General features: G+C 54.1%; 1 protein-coding gene across 6 annotated transcripts in view; it reads left to right on the top strand.

Moving 5' to 3' along the window:
- Positions 1-17167, top strand: part of LOC125447980 (fibroblast growth factor receptor 1-like) — a 173861-nt gene that overhangs the window by 90487 nt on the left and 66207 nt on the right. For all 6 annotated transcript variants that reach the window (XM_059641209.1, XM_059641211.1, XM_059641213.1 and 3 more), the window contains exons 3-4: positions 10840-11103; positions 12486-12608. In XM_059641209.1, coding sequence (XP_059497192.1) covers positions 10840-11103; positions 12486-12608 — 387 coding nt within the window. The remainder of the gene's footprint in view (positions 1-10839; positions 11104-12485; positions 12609-17167) is intronic.

Here is a 17167-nt window from a genome sequence, read left to right as displayed (position 1 = left end):
GAATTTTTTGAGGATGTATCTATGAAGATGGATAAGGGAGATCCAGTGGATGTAGTGTACCTGGACTTTCAGAAAGCCTTTGATAAAGTCCCGCATAGGAGATTGGTGAACAAAATTAGGGCACATGGTATTGGGAGCAAAATACTGACTTGGATTGAAAATTGGCTGGCTGACAGAAAGCAAAGAGTATTGATAAACGGGTCCCTTTCGGAATGGCAGGCAGTGACCAGTGGGGTACCACAAGGTTTGGTGCTGGGACCGCAGCTGTTTACGATATATATTAATGATATAGACGAAGGCATTAGAAGTAATATTAGCAAATTTGCTGATGACACAAAGTTGGGTGGCAGTGTGAAATGTGAGGAGGATGTCATTAGAATACAGGGTGACTTGAACAGGCTAGGTGAGTGGACGGATGCATGGTAGATGCAGTTTGATGCGGATAAATGTGTGGTTATCCACTGTGGTGGCAAGAACAGGAAGGCAGATTACTATCTAAATGGAGTCAAGTTAGGTAAAGGGGAAGCACAACGAGATCTAGGTGTTCTTGTACATCAGTCAACGAAAGCAAGCATGCAGGTACAGCAGGCAGTGAAGAAAGCTAATAGCATGCTGGCCTTCATCACAAGAGGAATTGAGTGTAGGAGCAAAGAGGTCCTTCTGCAGCTGTACAGGGCCCTGGTGAGACCGTACCTGGAATTTTGTGTGCAGTTTTGGTCTCCAAATTTGAGGAAGGACATTCTTGCTATTGAGGGAGTGCTGCGTAGGTTCACAAGGTCAATTCCCGGAACGGCGGGACTATCATATGTTGAAACATTGGAGCAACTGGGCTTGTCTACTCTTGAGTTTAGAAGGATGCGAGGGGATCTGATTGAGATGTATGAGATTATTAACAAATTGGACAATCTGGAGGCAGGAAGCATGTTTCTGTTAATGGGGGAGTCCAGAACAGGAGGACGCAGTTTAAAAATAAGGGGTAGGCCATTTAGAACAGAGTTGAGGAGAAACTCCTTCACCCAGAGAGTGGTGGATATATGGAATGCTCTGCCTAAGAAGGCAGTGGAGGCCAACTCTCTGGATGCTTTCAAGAAAGAGATAGACAGAGCTGTTAAAGATAGTGGAGTCAAGGGTTATGGGGATAAGGCAGGAACAGGATACTGATTGTCGATGATCAGCCATGATCATAATGAATGATGGTGCTGGCTCGAAGGGCCGAATGGCCTACTCCTGCACTTATTGTCTATTGTCTATTGTCTATTCCCAGCACTCGGTATCTGTACTGAAACCTCATCAGCAGCAAATAATCCCCTGGTTAGTTGGAACGATAAGCCGAGGTGTGTTGAAAGGAATGTAGTAAATACTGCAATCATATTCGCTGGTTATTAAATCCAGGACAAAAGCTCCTCTGTCTATGCAGGCTGCAAACGCTCAATCTCTCAGCTGCTTTATTAACCACACAACATACTGAGGATGTCAGCCCCAAACCACCACCCCCCAAGGCCCAGCCCCTGCCCCTACCCCCAAACCATATCCCCACGCTCAGCCCCCACCCTGAGGCTCAGGCCCAGCCCCAGGCCCTCTGCTGCCAGCACCCATGGCACAGTGAGGTGGGGGGTATCCACAGCGATCAACACAACACCCACAGCTTCTTGTTGGTGATTTTCTTCCCTCACACTGTTTGCATCCCCCCACCCCAACACCTCACCACCTCATCCCCCCAACACACCAACTCACCCCCTCCACCCTGCCACCTCATTCACCCCCCCACACCACCTCATCAACCCCCCAAAACCACCTCATCCACCCAACTCCACCTCATCCCTCACCACCTCATTTCCCCCCACACCACCTCACCCCCCCGACACACCACCTGATTAACCCCCCCCACACCACCTCATCAACCCCCCACACCACCTCATCCCCCTCACCCCACCACCTCATCCCCCTCACCCCACCACCTCATACCCACCACCTCATCACCCACCACACCACCTCATCACCCACCACACCACCTCACTCACCCCACCGACACCACCTCATCATCCCCACACCACCTCATCCCCTCCCACACCACCACCTCATAACCACCACCTCATCACCCCCCACACCACCTCATTCACCCAACCCCACACCTCATCCACCCAACCTCACCACCTCATTCACCCAAACCCACCACCTCATTCACCCAAACCCACCACCTCATCCACCCAACCCCACCACCTCATTCACCCAACCCCACCACCTCATTCACCCAACCCCACCACCTCATTCACCCAACCTCCTTCACCCAACCCCACCACCTCATCACCCCCCCCACACCACCTCATCCCCTCCCAGCCCACCACCTCATCCCACCACCACCCCACCACCCCACCACCTCATCGCCCCCATAACACACCTCATCCCCCGTAACACCACATCATCCACCTCATTCTCCCTACCCCACCACCTAATCCCACCACCACCTCATCGCCCCCACCCCACCACCTAATCCCACCACCAGCTCATTGCCCCCCCAACACCCCCACCCCACCACCTCATTCTCCCCACCTCACCGCCGCCCACACCACCTCATTCCCCTCACCCCACCACCTCATCAACCCCCACACCACCTCATCACTCCCCACACCACCTCATCCACCAAACCCCACTTCATCCCTCACCCCCCCACACCACCTCATTCACCGCCCCCACACCACATCATCAACCCCCACATCACCTCATTCACCCAACTCCACCTCATCCCCCACCACCTCATCACCCCCCACACTACCACTTCATACCCACCACATCATCACCCCCCACACCACCTCATTCACCCCCCACCACCACACCACCTCATTCCCCCTACCTCTGTACCCCACCATCTCATTCCCCGCCAACCCCACCACCTCATTCCCACACACCACCCACCAGACCACCTCATCCCCACACACCACCCATATCACCACTTAATCCCCACACCCCCCAGACCACACCACTTCATCCCCACACCCCCCGCACCACACCACTTCATCCCCACACGCCCCAGACCACACCACTTCATCCCCACACCCCCCGCACCACACCACTTCATCCCCACACCCCCCAGACCACACCACTTCATCCCCACACCCCCCGCACCACACCACTTCATCCCCACACCCCCCAGACCACACCACTTCATCCCCACACCCCCCGCACCACACCACTTCATCCCCACACCCCCCAGACCACACCACTTCATCCCCACACCCCCCGCACCACACCACTTCATCCCCACACCCCCCAGACCACACCACTTCATCCCCACACCCCCCGCACCACACCACTTCATCCCCACACCCCCCGCACCACACCACCTCATTCCCACACCCCCCCACCTTCTCTGTGACCCTCATCCACCCGCCATGCACACTCTCACACACTCTCTCCTTCTCTAACTCCTGCTATTTGTCTCTCCTTTCCGATCTCTCGCCCTCTATTTGTTTGTCTCTCCCTTTTTCTGTTTTTCTCCCACCTTCTCTCTTCATGTCTGTCTCTCTCTCTCTCTCCCCCGCATTCCTTTCTTACTGTTCCTGCCTCTCTCCATCTCCATCTCCCTCTCGCTCTCTCTCTTCCTTCCCCAGCTTCTACTCTCCCCGCTCCCCTGTCAACAACAGCTCTCCACAACGCTTGCCCGCCTGCTCAGTCAGCAGTGGGTGGGGGGGTGCTGCAGGTCAGCCACTTAGCTTTGCTGTTACTCCCCTTCCTGCGGCAGCCATTTTAGGAGGAGGATCGGGCCGGGCCCAGGCGCTGGTGGTGTTGAGATAAAACCATGACCGAGTTTGTGGCAGCAGGCCATGAGTGGTTGTCGTGACGGATATACTGTTCTTCCAGTGCCTTGGATGTCCACTGAGGTCCAGAACACTGGCATTGGGAGACCCTCTCCCTCCCACATCTCCTCAGGTGGCCATCTTGTCACATTTCTGAGAACGCTGGTTGGTGTGGGCATGTGTTTGTGTGTGTGTGTGAGTGTGCGTGTGCGTGTGAGTGAGTGTGTGTGAGAGAGTGTGCGTGCGTGTGAGTGTGTGAGAGTGAATGTGTGTGAGAGAGTGTGTGTGTGTGTGAGTGTGAGTGCGTGTGCGCGTGTGTGTGTGTGTGAGAGTGTGCGTGTGTGTGTGTGTGAGAGTGAATGTGTGTGAGAGAGTGTGTGTGTGAGAGTGTGTGTGTGTGAGTGCACGTGCATGCGCGTGTGTGTGAGAGAGTGTGCGTGCGCGTGTGTGTGTGAGTGAGTGTGTGTGAGAGTGTGTGTGTGTGTGTGAGAGTGCGTGCGTGTGTGAGAGAGTGAGTGTGTGTGAGAGAGAGTGTGCGTGTGTGTGAGTGAGTGTGTGTGAGAGAGTGTGCGTGTGTGTGTGAGAGAGTGTGCGTGCATGTGTGTGTGTGTGAGAGTGAGTGTGTGTGTGTGTGTATGTGTGAGAGAGTGTGCGTGTCTGTCTGAGTGTCTGTGTGAGAGAGAGTGTCTGAGCGTCTGTGTGTGTGTGTGTGTGTGTGTGTGTATGTGTGAGAGAGTGTGCGTGTCTGTCTGAGTGTCTGTGTGTGTGTGTGTGTGTGTGAGAGAGAGAGAGTGTGTGTGTGTGCCTGTGTCTGTGAGTGTATATTTGTGTGTGTGTGTGCGTGTGCTGGCAGTGCGCAGTTTATCAGCCTGTGTCTGGGAATAAGACTGAACTGTTTGACTTCCCTGCTGCTGAATCCGCGCACTCCCACTCTCTCCTCCTGCTTTCTTGGCAAGCACCTCTGACAGGAAATGGAGGCTCGTGTTATTTTTTTTATTGTTGTTCTACGTCTGGTCTGAATCACATCTCTGAAGCCTCGATGACCTCCCATTGGGGGCCGGGGGACCGTGGGGCCGAGTGGTTTCACTCCAATCGGAATGACTGGCTTTTTCCATCACAGCCAATCTGGGGAGTGTGACACACTTGGCATGAACCACAAGGCCGGGGCCCAGCTCCTTTTGTCAGGCATTTCCCTCTTGTCCTCTCCTCACTACCCCACAATCTTCCGTGACACATTACCTCGAGTTCCATGCACGCTCCATCGCTGAGTCTGGGGAGAGAATATCCCCCACAGCGCATATGCTTTTCGTGTGGATGTGTCAGTGTGGTTGGTGCTGTCAGGGGTTTGTGCCGGCCATCTGACTCTCCTTACCTCCCCTTTCACCCCGTTCCCCATCACAGAAGGGATTGACAGGGTAACACCTCCCACTGTTTCACTGTTACCCTCCCTGGGAGGCCTGGGAAACTGGTGGTTGAAGTGGCAGACCGTAAGAAGCAGCAGTGGAAGTAGGCCATTCAGCCCCTTCAAGCCAGTTCCACCGTTCACTAGAATCAGGGTCAATCCGACATTCCTCATCCCCGCTTGCTGCCCTTTCCCCATAACGCTTGTTTCCCCAACTGATCAAGAACCGATCAATGTCAGCCTTAAATGTACACGTGGAATCTGCCCCCACAGCTCTCTGTGGCAGGGACTTCCAAAGACTCTCAAACTTCTGAGAGAAGAAATTCCTCCTCAGCTCCGTCTTATGTCGGTGCCCCTCTATTCTGAGACTGTGCTGTCTGGTCCTCGACTCTCCCATGAGAGGGAAACATGCTCTCAGCATTTACCCAGTCAAGCCCCTTCAGGATCCTGTGTGTTTCAGTGGGATCACCTCTCATTCTCCCGCTCGGGAGACAGCTCCTCTCCATACCGGGATCGTCCTAGTGAGCTTTCCCTGAGCTGCCTCCAATGAAATGATATCTTTGCTTCAGGAAGGGGACGAGATGTGTTGACAGCACTCTCCCGAGGTGGTCTTACCCAGCACCTTGTATGATTGCAGTGAGACTGTATTCCAGCCAGATACTGGGCCCTGACACAGGATAGACAGGCAGAGGGAGGAGGGCAGTATCAACAGGTGGAATTACTTGAGCCCAGGCTGTCCAGCTCATGTCCGGACAGGGTGAAAATTGGGTCTGAAGTTTTGGTTTTCCTTCATGTCGTGCATTCAAGTGTGGGAAAGTACACCAAGCACCTCGAGAACTCAGGAACAGTGTGCCAGCCAGTCCCGTTGCAGGGGTCTTCCCTGAGTGTCTGAGAGAGAGAGAGTTAGGAGGAGAAGTTGCAGAGCATGATAGTGGACACCTGAAGCCAAGCTGCTAAGAGTGGGGGGGATTCCATGAAAATCAGCACCTCCCCCACACACAAGGGCAGGGTTGGAGAAACATGAACAGCTTGTGTGTCTGGGAAGATGCCAGTAACAGGAAGGAGCAGGGGCAGAAACAGAGCTGCAAATGAGGGCCAGGTGAATCCAGGGGTGGAGAGGGAAGAGTGGTGACCGGGGAGGAGAGACCGTACCACAGCGTACCCTCAGTCGGTGGCAGCTCGGCCAGTGGTGTGCCCTACCTCAGGAAGAGCAAACTGTTTACCGGCTGCTTCCCGCTGGCCAGATTCAATCCAGATTGACTTCCCATCATCAATCCTTGTCCCTTTGTCAGCAAGCTATGGCCCTGGTCACGGAGCACTCTCCGTGAGGCAGTGCAGAGTTTGAAGAGGGGAAGGGAGGTGAATGCATTGTCACAGGCTGTCGGTGAGCTTCTAGCCTTGTGGCCTGACTGAGTGAGACATCATCTGTGTGGCTTCTGGCCAAGCTCAGCGTGGCTCAGGTATTTCACTCGGCAGGAACTGAGCTGAAACGCTGAGCAGCGGTGCCCACCAACTCTACATCCCACAGGTGGGGGAGGGGGTGCCACTGAACAGGAAGGACTCTGAAATAGTGACAAATGGACCATTGGACCGGAGCTGAGAAGGTGGAGAGATGCCATTGAGAGTGCAGAGCAGAAAGGGGAGGGGGGGTGACCAAGGTGGAGTTGGGTGAGGGCTATCACAGAATAGTCACAGGGGCAGAATGGTCACAGGGGATGTGCTTTGTTGGTGCCCACACAGGTCAGGGCATTGTAGAACAACAAGAGATCTCCTGTTGGGACACGGCATGTGGCCAAAATGGGAATCTGGGAATTGGTGGTTTCTCCAATGGGGAACAACGCATGCAGGCCTCAGAGGAGGTTTGGAGAGAGACTGAACCGAACTGATGTTATTTTCGGTGTTGGGAGGGCGTGGGGAAGGGGGGGGGGGGGAATAAGGTTGCCTGGGGATGGGGAGCAGCACGGAGCGAGGTGCTGGAGGCAATAATGTCTTCTCGGCAGTGAAGGAAATCTTGCTCAGTTTGTGCCCATCGGCCATTCCCAGCCGATTCCCATCTCTCACCACCGCCCTGTCTCTGGTTTGCTGTCCCGTGTGAAGCCTTTCCCTCTCCAGCCAAAGGTTCCTGATTTCCCGCAGTCTTCAGGCTGAGCCGTGTGAGACGATGGCGTGACCCTGTCCTGAACTGGGATGAGCGAAGGTTTGGCAGCACCTTTGTGTGTGGGGATGCAGTGAAGCCGGAGATAGGACAGTTGCCCCTCCCCAGGGTGTGAGGGCAGGCCAGCATTGGGAAACACCGTTGCTGTGGCCCCAGTGCCAACAGTGGTTTGAGAGGGATGGGGACGGGTGGGGCGAGGGGAGCCGGGGAGAGCGAGCAGCTTGCTGAGTGGTCTGTGGCGGTGAGCTGGTCATTAACATTCCCACTCACTTTTGTAACAGAGAGCCCCCAGCACAGTTCAGAGCACACTTCCTGTCAGGATTTCAGAACCTACATGGCGTGTGTCTGCTTCACTGCAGGAAGTGCCTTCAGCCTATTGGCTGCTTTTTACTGCACTGACTGACAGCACACCCTGTAGTGTGTCCAGGCCAAACAGCCTGTCTCTCAGAGCACCACCTCCACTCTCTGTCACACTTCTCCGTTTTCTCCCTATTTTCTGTCTCTCTCACTCTCTGTTTCGATCTCTCTCTCTATCTGATTCACTGACTCTGGTTCTGTCCCTGTGTTCCCCCTTCTTGCTGTCCCTGTGTGTCTCTCTCTCTCTCTCTCTCTCTCACACACTCCATGTTTCTGTGTCTGCTTTCTCCTCATTCTCTTCCCCCTTCCTCTCTCCCTCTGTCTCTGTCATCCACCTCCCCCGTCTTTCCACTTCCTCCCCCCTTTCTCCCTCCCTCCTCCCTCTCCTCCCTTTCCTCTCCCTCCCTTCCTCCTCCTCCTCCCTTCGCCCAACCTGATCCCCCATCCCCATTCCCCCTTCCTTCCCCCACCCCCTTCCCCAGCCACCCTTCCCCCACCTCCCTTTCCCGCTCTCCCTTCCACTCTCCTTTCTCCCCCGCTTCTTGCCTCTCTTCCCCCCTCCCTCTCCCCTCTCTTTCTCCCACTCCTCCCTGTCCCCCCGCGCTCTCTCTCTCTGTATCTCTCACATTCTCTTGCTTTCCCTCACTCTCTTCCCCCTCACCCTCCCCTGTCTCCTCCCCTCTCTGTTCCTGCCCGTATTTCTCCTGCCCTCTGTCTGTCTCTCACACACTCTCTTGCTCTCCCTCGCTCCTTCCCCCTCCTCTCTCTCTCTATCTCTCCCACGCTCTCCACCCCTACCCTGTCTCTTGCTGTCTCTCTCTCTCTCTCTCTCTCTCTGTCTGTCTCAATCTTTCTCTGTCTCTTTCACTCTCTTTATCTGGCTAGGCACCATCTGGATGCAGTGAAGCAGAGACAGGAAGGGTCACGCTCCTGGGCTGTTGGATTGAAGCTCAGGGGCCTGGGAGGTGAATCTCTGCCACATTATGCCTATCCTTCTGGTATAGTCAGAGCCAGAGACTGAGCAGCTCCCTGAAGACAGGAAAGCAGCTCTGGTTAACCCTCGGAGTGCAGGCCTTCCATCTCACCCTCACAGCTTTATTAACTGCTCCTTCTAGCCAAATGCCAATTCGAAAGAAGGTACCTGCTTAGTGCCTGTTCTGTTGGAGATGATGACTTTCCTGACGATATGCTGCAGGGCATTGTTTGACAGAAGAGCTGGGCACATTTTTCTCGGGAGACTAGCCTTGCTTGGGAGTGTGGGATCAGGATTTGTGGGTTAGTGCGCTGGGGCTGGGGAGGTGGGATTGAGCTGAGGGACTGTGTCCATCCCTTTGTTAACTGAGTACAAGCAGTGCAACATACCAGTCGCTCCCGAGTCAGATCGGTGACACTTTGGTGCCTCAGTGTTGCCCCTTATGGCTGGAGGAACCCGCTGCATGGCTCACTGTTCAGGTTGGCAAACAGCAAGGGGAGGTTCACATGTCTACAATCCCAGAGTGCCACAGGGCTACCGTCTGATCAGAGAGTGAGAGAGGTGACTTGGTAGTGGGTTCACCTGAGGACCACCCCGGGGTGAGGGAAAGAGGTTGAGAAGCAGAGTCCTGCACAGTGACCTCAGCCATTGATGGGAATTGAACCCATGCAGTTGGCATCTGCGCCAACAGACACTGTGCCTCAGTGGCATGGGATGACTGCGTGGTCTGGGAACAAGGCAGTGGGTGCTGGGGGCATTCTGTGTTGTCAGAGGTGCCATATGGAATGGCTGGGAATTCTCCGCACACTCGCGTTGTCTGAGTTGGCCAGATGCCACCAAGGGTTGGTGGAGCAGAGGGTCAGCTGAGCCCCTCACTTCTGACGTACAGCCTCTGTGGACAGCCCAGTGATGAAGGGTGGAGTAGGAGATGAGGCAGGAAACCCATGAGGACTGGGCCATCTCACACAGTCACTTCTCCTGAGGCTGAGGAATGTGGGCATCCAACTGGCACATGGGTGCAGAACCAATCCCACCTGTCGTAGCTCCTGTCAGCTCTTAGACACTCTCCTAGTCACGTGAATAGCATAGAAATTGTCAGACAGGGTGAGGTGGTATGTGCTTAAAACAGGAAAGCGATTGCCAAGTTAGAGAATATTTAAAATACATACACTGCCTGCATGTACGTGGGACCCCCTCAGGCTCTCTAACCCCTGAGCTCCCTCTGATGTCTAATTGTCAGCTCGAAGGAGAGAAATTACCAGTTTACAATGTTTTTGGGAGGCATGCCTCAGGCTGAGAGCTCTGCTCTTTCCCGAAACCCGATCCTAACTGGCCGTGGGCAAGACACAACAGAACAATGTGCTGGATATCCCCAAGTCAGAAGCCAGTTTCGCACACCGCAGCTGCTCATTGGGTTAGAGGCCTTTGGTCATGTTCACCTTTCCATCAGTTACTCCCCCCCCAAACCTTCAGGAGAATGTGTGAATTCGCAGCAGGGAGAGCCCTTAAGATCGCTCTGCTAGTCAGTAAGATTGTGGCTGGTTGGAAGGGGACCTGACTCAACTCAGGGTGCGAGCTGATGGCTAATGTGACTGAGACGAGGTTTAGATGGCAGATTGGTCAGTTGGGTTCAGATACCACCAGCTGGGATTTGGACTGACGCCTGTAGAATGTTAGGCTGGGCCTTTAGATGGTTGGTTTAGTTCCAGGGACCACAGCACTGCCATCTCCCTCTGACCCAGAGGTACCATGGTACTGCCACCATCGCTCTCCAATGTAAGACCAGTCAGGAGGCACAAGTCACCTTGAGGATCACATCAAGGTTCGTTCCAATGGCAGACTGTTTTCCCATGATGCCTTTGGTGGCTCTTGGCTCGGGCCATCCAATGACCCTCGATGGTAACATGGAATGGAACTGTTCAGTAGGTTGGCCCCGTTTTAATTGGTGCTGAAAAACCAGGGCTTGTCCTACCCTGGGCCTTTCAGGCCTGAGTACTTGGCAGGAGCTTGTGAGGTTTTAGAGATTGATGAACCTGCCCAATTGTCCGAAGAACCTGCCCAGCAGTGTGTTCCCTGCCAGTGAGCACTGTGCGCTTGTGGGTTTCCTGTGGGCTTTTTGCAATGCGCTGGCCTCTCTGAGTTGTTCTTGTCTTTGCAGGCTCACTGAAACAGAGGCCAGAGGCGGAGACGTACCTGGCCCACCCAGGCCAGACCCTGGAGCTACGCTGTCGCCTGAGGGAAGATGTGCAGAGCATTGACTGGAGCAAGGACGGGGTCCAGCTGCCCACCAACAACCGAACCCGCATCACAGCCGAGTTCCTGCAGATCACCAGCTCAGTGCGGGAAGATTCGGGGCTGTACACGTGTGTCACTGATGGGCCGTCCGGCAGTGAGACTTCACGCTTCGCCGTCAACGTCTCTGGTACGTGGCGAGCCCCAAATGGCCCGAAATCTCCAGCACCCCACTGGGTGGTGGGGGATGGTCATCATTCAACGTGACTGCTCCAGCCCCGTCCCGATCGCCCTCCCATGCCAGGGCTGTCTGTAAATGTCAGCTCATGGTGCTCACCGCCCAGGTCACTGGCTTCCATTTCTCAGCCCTGTATTATACACCACTTCCAGGCAAGCAATGCCTATCATACCATCCATGTTCTTGTGCCTTGCACCAGACCAAACCCCACCCCCCCGCCACCTCACAACACATCAAGGCTCGAACCTCGACCCGAACTATTATCTAGTTTAAAGCCAAGTGTAAGGCACTGTGTTACAGATGTGATTCACTGGTCAAACTGCTCGGCTTTGAGCAAAGCACGCTATCTTCTTGCACCAGTGGTAAGGTACATTGAAAAGAAGAAGTGCCACAACTTTAACCCTTTCAAAATAATTAACAAAATAGTACAGCATTTCATTACTATTTGTCAACTGTTCCAATAAAGCGGCATCCCATAACAATACCCTTGACAAACACAAATCTAGTAAACTAGATTTCCCTCACTTACTATCTCCTCCAGTCCAGAGAGGGAATAACAACAGAATGAATCTAGCAGCAGAGACAGAAATAAAGCTTTTTGCAGCAGCTGAGAGAGAGCTGTATCTGGCAGCTTCAACTCCAAAAGCCCGAACTTCAACCAGTGAAAGCAAAACTAAAACTCTTGGTCTGTGTGAGCCTGACTTCATTCACTCCTGCTTCTTTTGTCTAATGAGAAAAGGCCCAAAGCTATTTTACTCTGCTTTCCATGGAGCAGACACCTTGGCACCAGGTTCATAACACCCCAACAAGAGAAAGGCACATATCATCACAATTGTCTCTGAGAGGTCCTTCACCCTCATGTCCTGATAAGATCTCCTCACCTTCTCCTTCTCTACTTATCCCCACTTTAATTATCTACTCGTGGCGGCTGTCATGGTGCAAGCCTCTGGAATTCTCTCCCAAAACCTTTCCAGCTCTCTGTCCTCCTTCAACATTTTACAAACTCCTCCATTGCTGCCAGACAACTGACAATATCCAAAAGGATGTGCTGTCCAGTCTGAAACTGTGCCGTGGCCAAGGTGCTATCTTCATACAATCTGTCACTGATCTTCTTGCCTCCCCCCCTCCCCGACTCCCAGCTCCTTCCCTGTGTTGGGTAGTTGCCCGGTCTGGGTGTGGGAGGGGTGCTGAGATGCCAACAAAACAGCTGTGTGGGCAGCCCATCTCTGAGGGCATGGAGCGACCAGTTGGACAAGACTTGGTCTTGGTGCCCGTCAAAGGGAAACCCTGCTTGTGGGGCACCGCAGTGACTGACGGCATCTCTCCTGGTCTAGATGCCGTGCTGTCAGTGGAGGATGACGATGACGAGGAGGAGGATGAGGATGATGACATTCACGACGCTGACCACGATGAAGAGAATGATTCTGAGGAAATGGCCAAAGGAAGAAAGGAAGCACGTAAGTACTAAGTGGCTGGAAGGGCCAGCTGATCTGTGGAGGTCCCTAGCTGACAGTTTGTAAGGTGATGGTGAAGGTACAGGTATGGTGCTGCCTGCCATTGGCCACTTGGCGTGTGCCCACCACTTGTACGTCCAGGCATGGCTTTGGGCTGAGAGCTTACCCTTGACAGCAGGTCCCTCAGACGATGTGCTGACAAATGATCCCGTTCACCACAGGAGTGGGGGCCCGTCCACGCGCACGTCTGCTGTGCACGACAGCTCGGAATGAATCTGCCTTCTTGCAGCGCCTTCCCCATCCTTGACAATTGGGAAAGATGGTGAAAGGCCAGCCAAGTTGTGTTCTCGCAGCCAAATCCCACAAAGAAACAGAGGGCGATGTGCTTCCTAGTGACAGCATATAAACTGAAGGAACTGCAGGGCCTGGAAATCGAAAACAAGCAGAAACAGAAACAAAATAAACCAGAAATCGCTCAGCAGGTTGCTGAGGAGAGAAATCTTGAAATCAGAGAACGGTTCTGAGGAAGGGCCACCGGACCCAAAACGTTAGCTCTGATTTCTCTCCACAGGCACTGCCTGAGCTTTTCCAGCAACTTCTGTTTTTGTTGGAGCAAGAGGTGACAGATGGCCAGCAGGGGAGGAACAGCGGAAGGGTTTCAGGTCAGTGACCTTTCAGTGGGGAAAGCTTCCCTGACAGAGGCTGGGCTGCCCCATGGTTCCAGTTCCTGCCTGCAGTGTCCCTGTGGTCCCACAGTGGAGATGGGGCAGCCACATCTGTTCCCACCCTCCCCGAGGGAGTCACTGGCAGAGCTGGATGGAAGCTCAGGGAGCTTTCGGAAGAGGAGGCTCCCACAAGTCGGCACAAAGGAATACTACTTGTGGAGGATAGGATGGAGGGGAACGAAAAGGAGGGAAAGCATTGCAAGCAGGAGGGGAGCGAGTGCTGATTCAGAAGGAGAGCCTGTTGGGGAGGGGGTCTGCACAGGTTGTGGTCGTGTTCATTTGGTGCAGAGGCTGTGTGACAGTCCAGTCATTTTGTGGATGGTGCTGGGATGATGGAGATGTGGGGCTTAGAGACAGAGCGTTGCATTGGTGTCATGGCAGGAGATGGAGGGTAAGGCACCAGGACACATTGCTGTTTGTAGTGAGCAGGGGCTCACAGGCAGCTGTGTGCCCATGGCTAGGAGAGAGAGGATACCTGCCTCGCTCTCAGTCTGCGTCACTAATGGACAGAGCCAGACCTTTTACTCGAGGATCTGTCGCAGCAGTGTCATGTTTCCACCAAGCCTCGCTCGACAGCTCCCGATCCTGGTGGGGTTGGGTCGGATGATTGAGCTCCTCACCATTCTCTCTCCAGTCCCTAGCCACTGGCTAGATTTCCCCATCCCCCACCCACCCCTAACCCTGAAACGAGCAGCCAATTTAAAGCACAAATATCAGGGCCCAGCTTTGCCAAGCCTTTTCCCGAAGGCCTGAGCCAAGAGCTGATCTGAAATGACCCATTTCTTGCTCTACTGTTCCACCCTCCGCTGACAGGCTGTACCATTGTCATTGTGTTTAAGCACACCGAGTGATAAATTGGCATGAAAGCTCATCCTGTACTGCAACTCGATCTCTCAGTGCGCCTCTGGCTTCCTTCATTAATCTCCTCATCCCGGGTTCTTAATGTCAGTGCATTCTAAAGTGTGTGGTTTGCAGAATGAATGCAGCCGTCACACAATGGCATTGACAGGTTGCACATTGAACTCCTGTTCAGGTGCCTGGAATGGGAATTTAAAAACTTCCCACTGAACGTTTGAAAGTGACCTCCCTTCCACAGGGAGTGCTTCCCATTATCATGCTCGGAACTGTCTTCCCACACGCTCCCTGACTGCGTGCTCAGCCTCACCCTGGCACATTGGCACACAGGCTGTTTGCAGCGGGATTCTGGGAACCTGGTTGCACAGTTTGGCTGGTTCCAGGGCGCATCTTTTGGGGAACTTCATGTCCAAATGTTCCACTTACCTTCACTGGCAGCACAGCTTTAGGGGGTGTCCACAGGTTGGCAAAGGTGCTATCTAAATGCAAGTCCTTTCTCCTTTGTGAGCACAGCATAAAGAACTGGAGCAGCAGTATTGGAGCACAGGGAATGGGCTCAGTTGGATTCTGTCATCCCCGTTCCCAGTGGCTGTCGTGCCCAACATTTCTGGAAATCCCTGGGAATTTCTAGCCCAAAGTGCACAGGCACCGAAAAGCTGTTTTACACATGTTGTGCAGTCTGGAAGGGAAACCCTGGGCAGGGAGGCAAGGCTTCTCCTTGGGAACGGCTTCCAGCCGCAACCGGTATGGGATAGCAGGAGAGTCTGTTTGGGAATGGCCTCATGCTCTGAGACTCACATGCAGGCCCTGCCACTGCCAATGACCAAATTCCACTGGAACATCCCCGTATCCCCGCGCTGACACGTCCCCGTATCCCAGCACTGACACGTCCCCGTATCCCCGCACTGATACAAACTGTGTCATGGCGCTGATGGAGCATTGTCCTTGAGCCATCACCGCATCCTGCCCCGCGGTGGTGAATGAGATGGACTGAGGGGAGGCAATGTCCCGGCTCAGTGCTTGCCCAGTTGTATAAGGTATTGTTGGTCAGTGACATGAAGTGGAGTGGATACCATAGGTTTGAGAAGATTGTATAGATTTCTCGAAGAGCTGAGCTGACAGGGCTGCCTCGTGACCCACCCAGCCCCGAGTGTGTCACTGCTGGGTAACACCGTGACTGTCTTTCACATGGTTTCCCCCCAGTCTTTCCCTCATTTTGTGAGGCCCCATTCTCTCACAGCACAAACACAGCAGAGCTCCCCTCAGCATGCCCCTCAGAGCTTCCTCTCTCTGCCTGTCTCTCTGTGCCGCTCGGTGAGGATAAGCTGGAAGCGGTATTTTCTGGGAAAGACCCTGAGTGTACCAGCTCGCTGGGCGATGTGTCAGTGCCAGGATATGGTGTTGGCTTTGGAGTGGCAGCTGGGCGCTTAGGGCCCAAGCAGCTCCTGGCTTCTCACCAGCTTTGACTGAAAGCTCCAAACTGACGAGCATGTGTAAGGGTGTTTAAGGGATTAACCAGGGAAGCAGAGGTAACTTTGGAGCTTCTCCTTCAGACTGAGCAATCACTTACACCCCCGACTGTCAGCCAGCACTTCCTCCCCCGCCCCCCACCACCAGCCCCGAGGGGCCAGACCTGGAGTGCTGGGCACGTGTGAGGGCTGGCATTCGGCTGCTTGGAAAGGTTGGGGGGTGCGGGGGGGCCGATAACATGGGATCCCACACTGAAGAAGAAGGGCCATGTGTAGAAACGCATGGCTGTAGGCCAAGGGCGTGACTTGCTGTCATCAGGGAACCGTGGCACGCACACATCCTCTGTGTGCAAAATCTTCCAAGTACGTCACCTGCATTCACCAAGCGCCTGGAACTACAACAAATGCGGCTAGCCGGTGTGCCCTCCCACTGCCCAACAGGCCACTCATGATGTGCACTGCGTGTCTGACTTATACCGACCTTGCGTACCTCCACAGCCATTGGCCTGTGACACCGCCCATGCATGCCCCCCCTCCTCCGACCCCTCCTGGCGCTGCCCCCCACTCTGCCCTGGAAGGGGCTTCCAGGGGTTTTCAGCTCTGGCTACACGTAGGAGACCTGGCCAGGGCGAGGTCCTGGATCGATGGGTTTAAGGAGCAACTGAGGGCGGGGAGAGAGATAGAGAAAGAGAGAGAGAGAGCAGTGGATTTCAGAGCCATGTTGTGAAGCTCGAGTTGCCGATTAGCCCAGTAAAAGCCACGGAGCAATGAGGCAGAGAATGAAGCTGCAGATCTCGGGACGAGTTGCAAGTTTGACTTGCGTTGCTGGGATAGAGGCAGCACACACACACACCCCACACACACACACAGGCACACACTCAGAAATACACACTGTCATGCACACTCAGAGATTCACACAGACACACACTCACACACATGCATGCACGTACACACACACAGATGCACGTGCACACACACACACAGAGACACACCATGCACATGCATGCACGTACACACACAGATGCACGTGCACACACACACAGACACACACACAGAGACACACCACGCACATGCAAGCACGCACACACAGACACCCGTGCACACACACACACCCGTGCACACACACACACGTGCCCACGCACGCACACACACACAGCGACACACACACACACGCACAGAGATACACACACACTTTTTAATGCACACACAGAGACTCACACACACAGAAACACACTCTCTCTCACACACAGAGACACACACACATGCATGCACGTACACACACACAGATGCATGTGCACACACACACAGGCGCACACGCACAGGTGCGCACGCACACACACACAGACAGCGACACACACACAGATACACACACACTCTCTAATGCACACACAGAGACTCACACACACAGAAACACACTCTCTCTCACACACACAGACACACACACATGCATGCACGTACACACACAGATGCATGTGCACACACATACACAGGCACACACACGCACAGGTGCTCA

This window comes from Stegostoma tigrinum, chromosome 40 (genome assembly GCF_030684315.1).
Source record: "Stegostoma tigrinum isolate sSteTig4 chromosome 40, sSteTig4.hap1, whole genome shotgun sequence".
Taxonomy (NCBI): domain Eukaryota; kingdom Metazoa; phylum Chordata; class Chondrichthyes; order Orectolobiformes; family Stegostomatidae; genus Stegostoma; species Stegostoma tigrinum.
The sequence above is the reverse complement of the archived record's forward strand: the minus strand, read 5'-3'. Positions and strand labels throughout refer to the sequence as shown.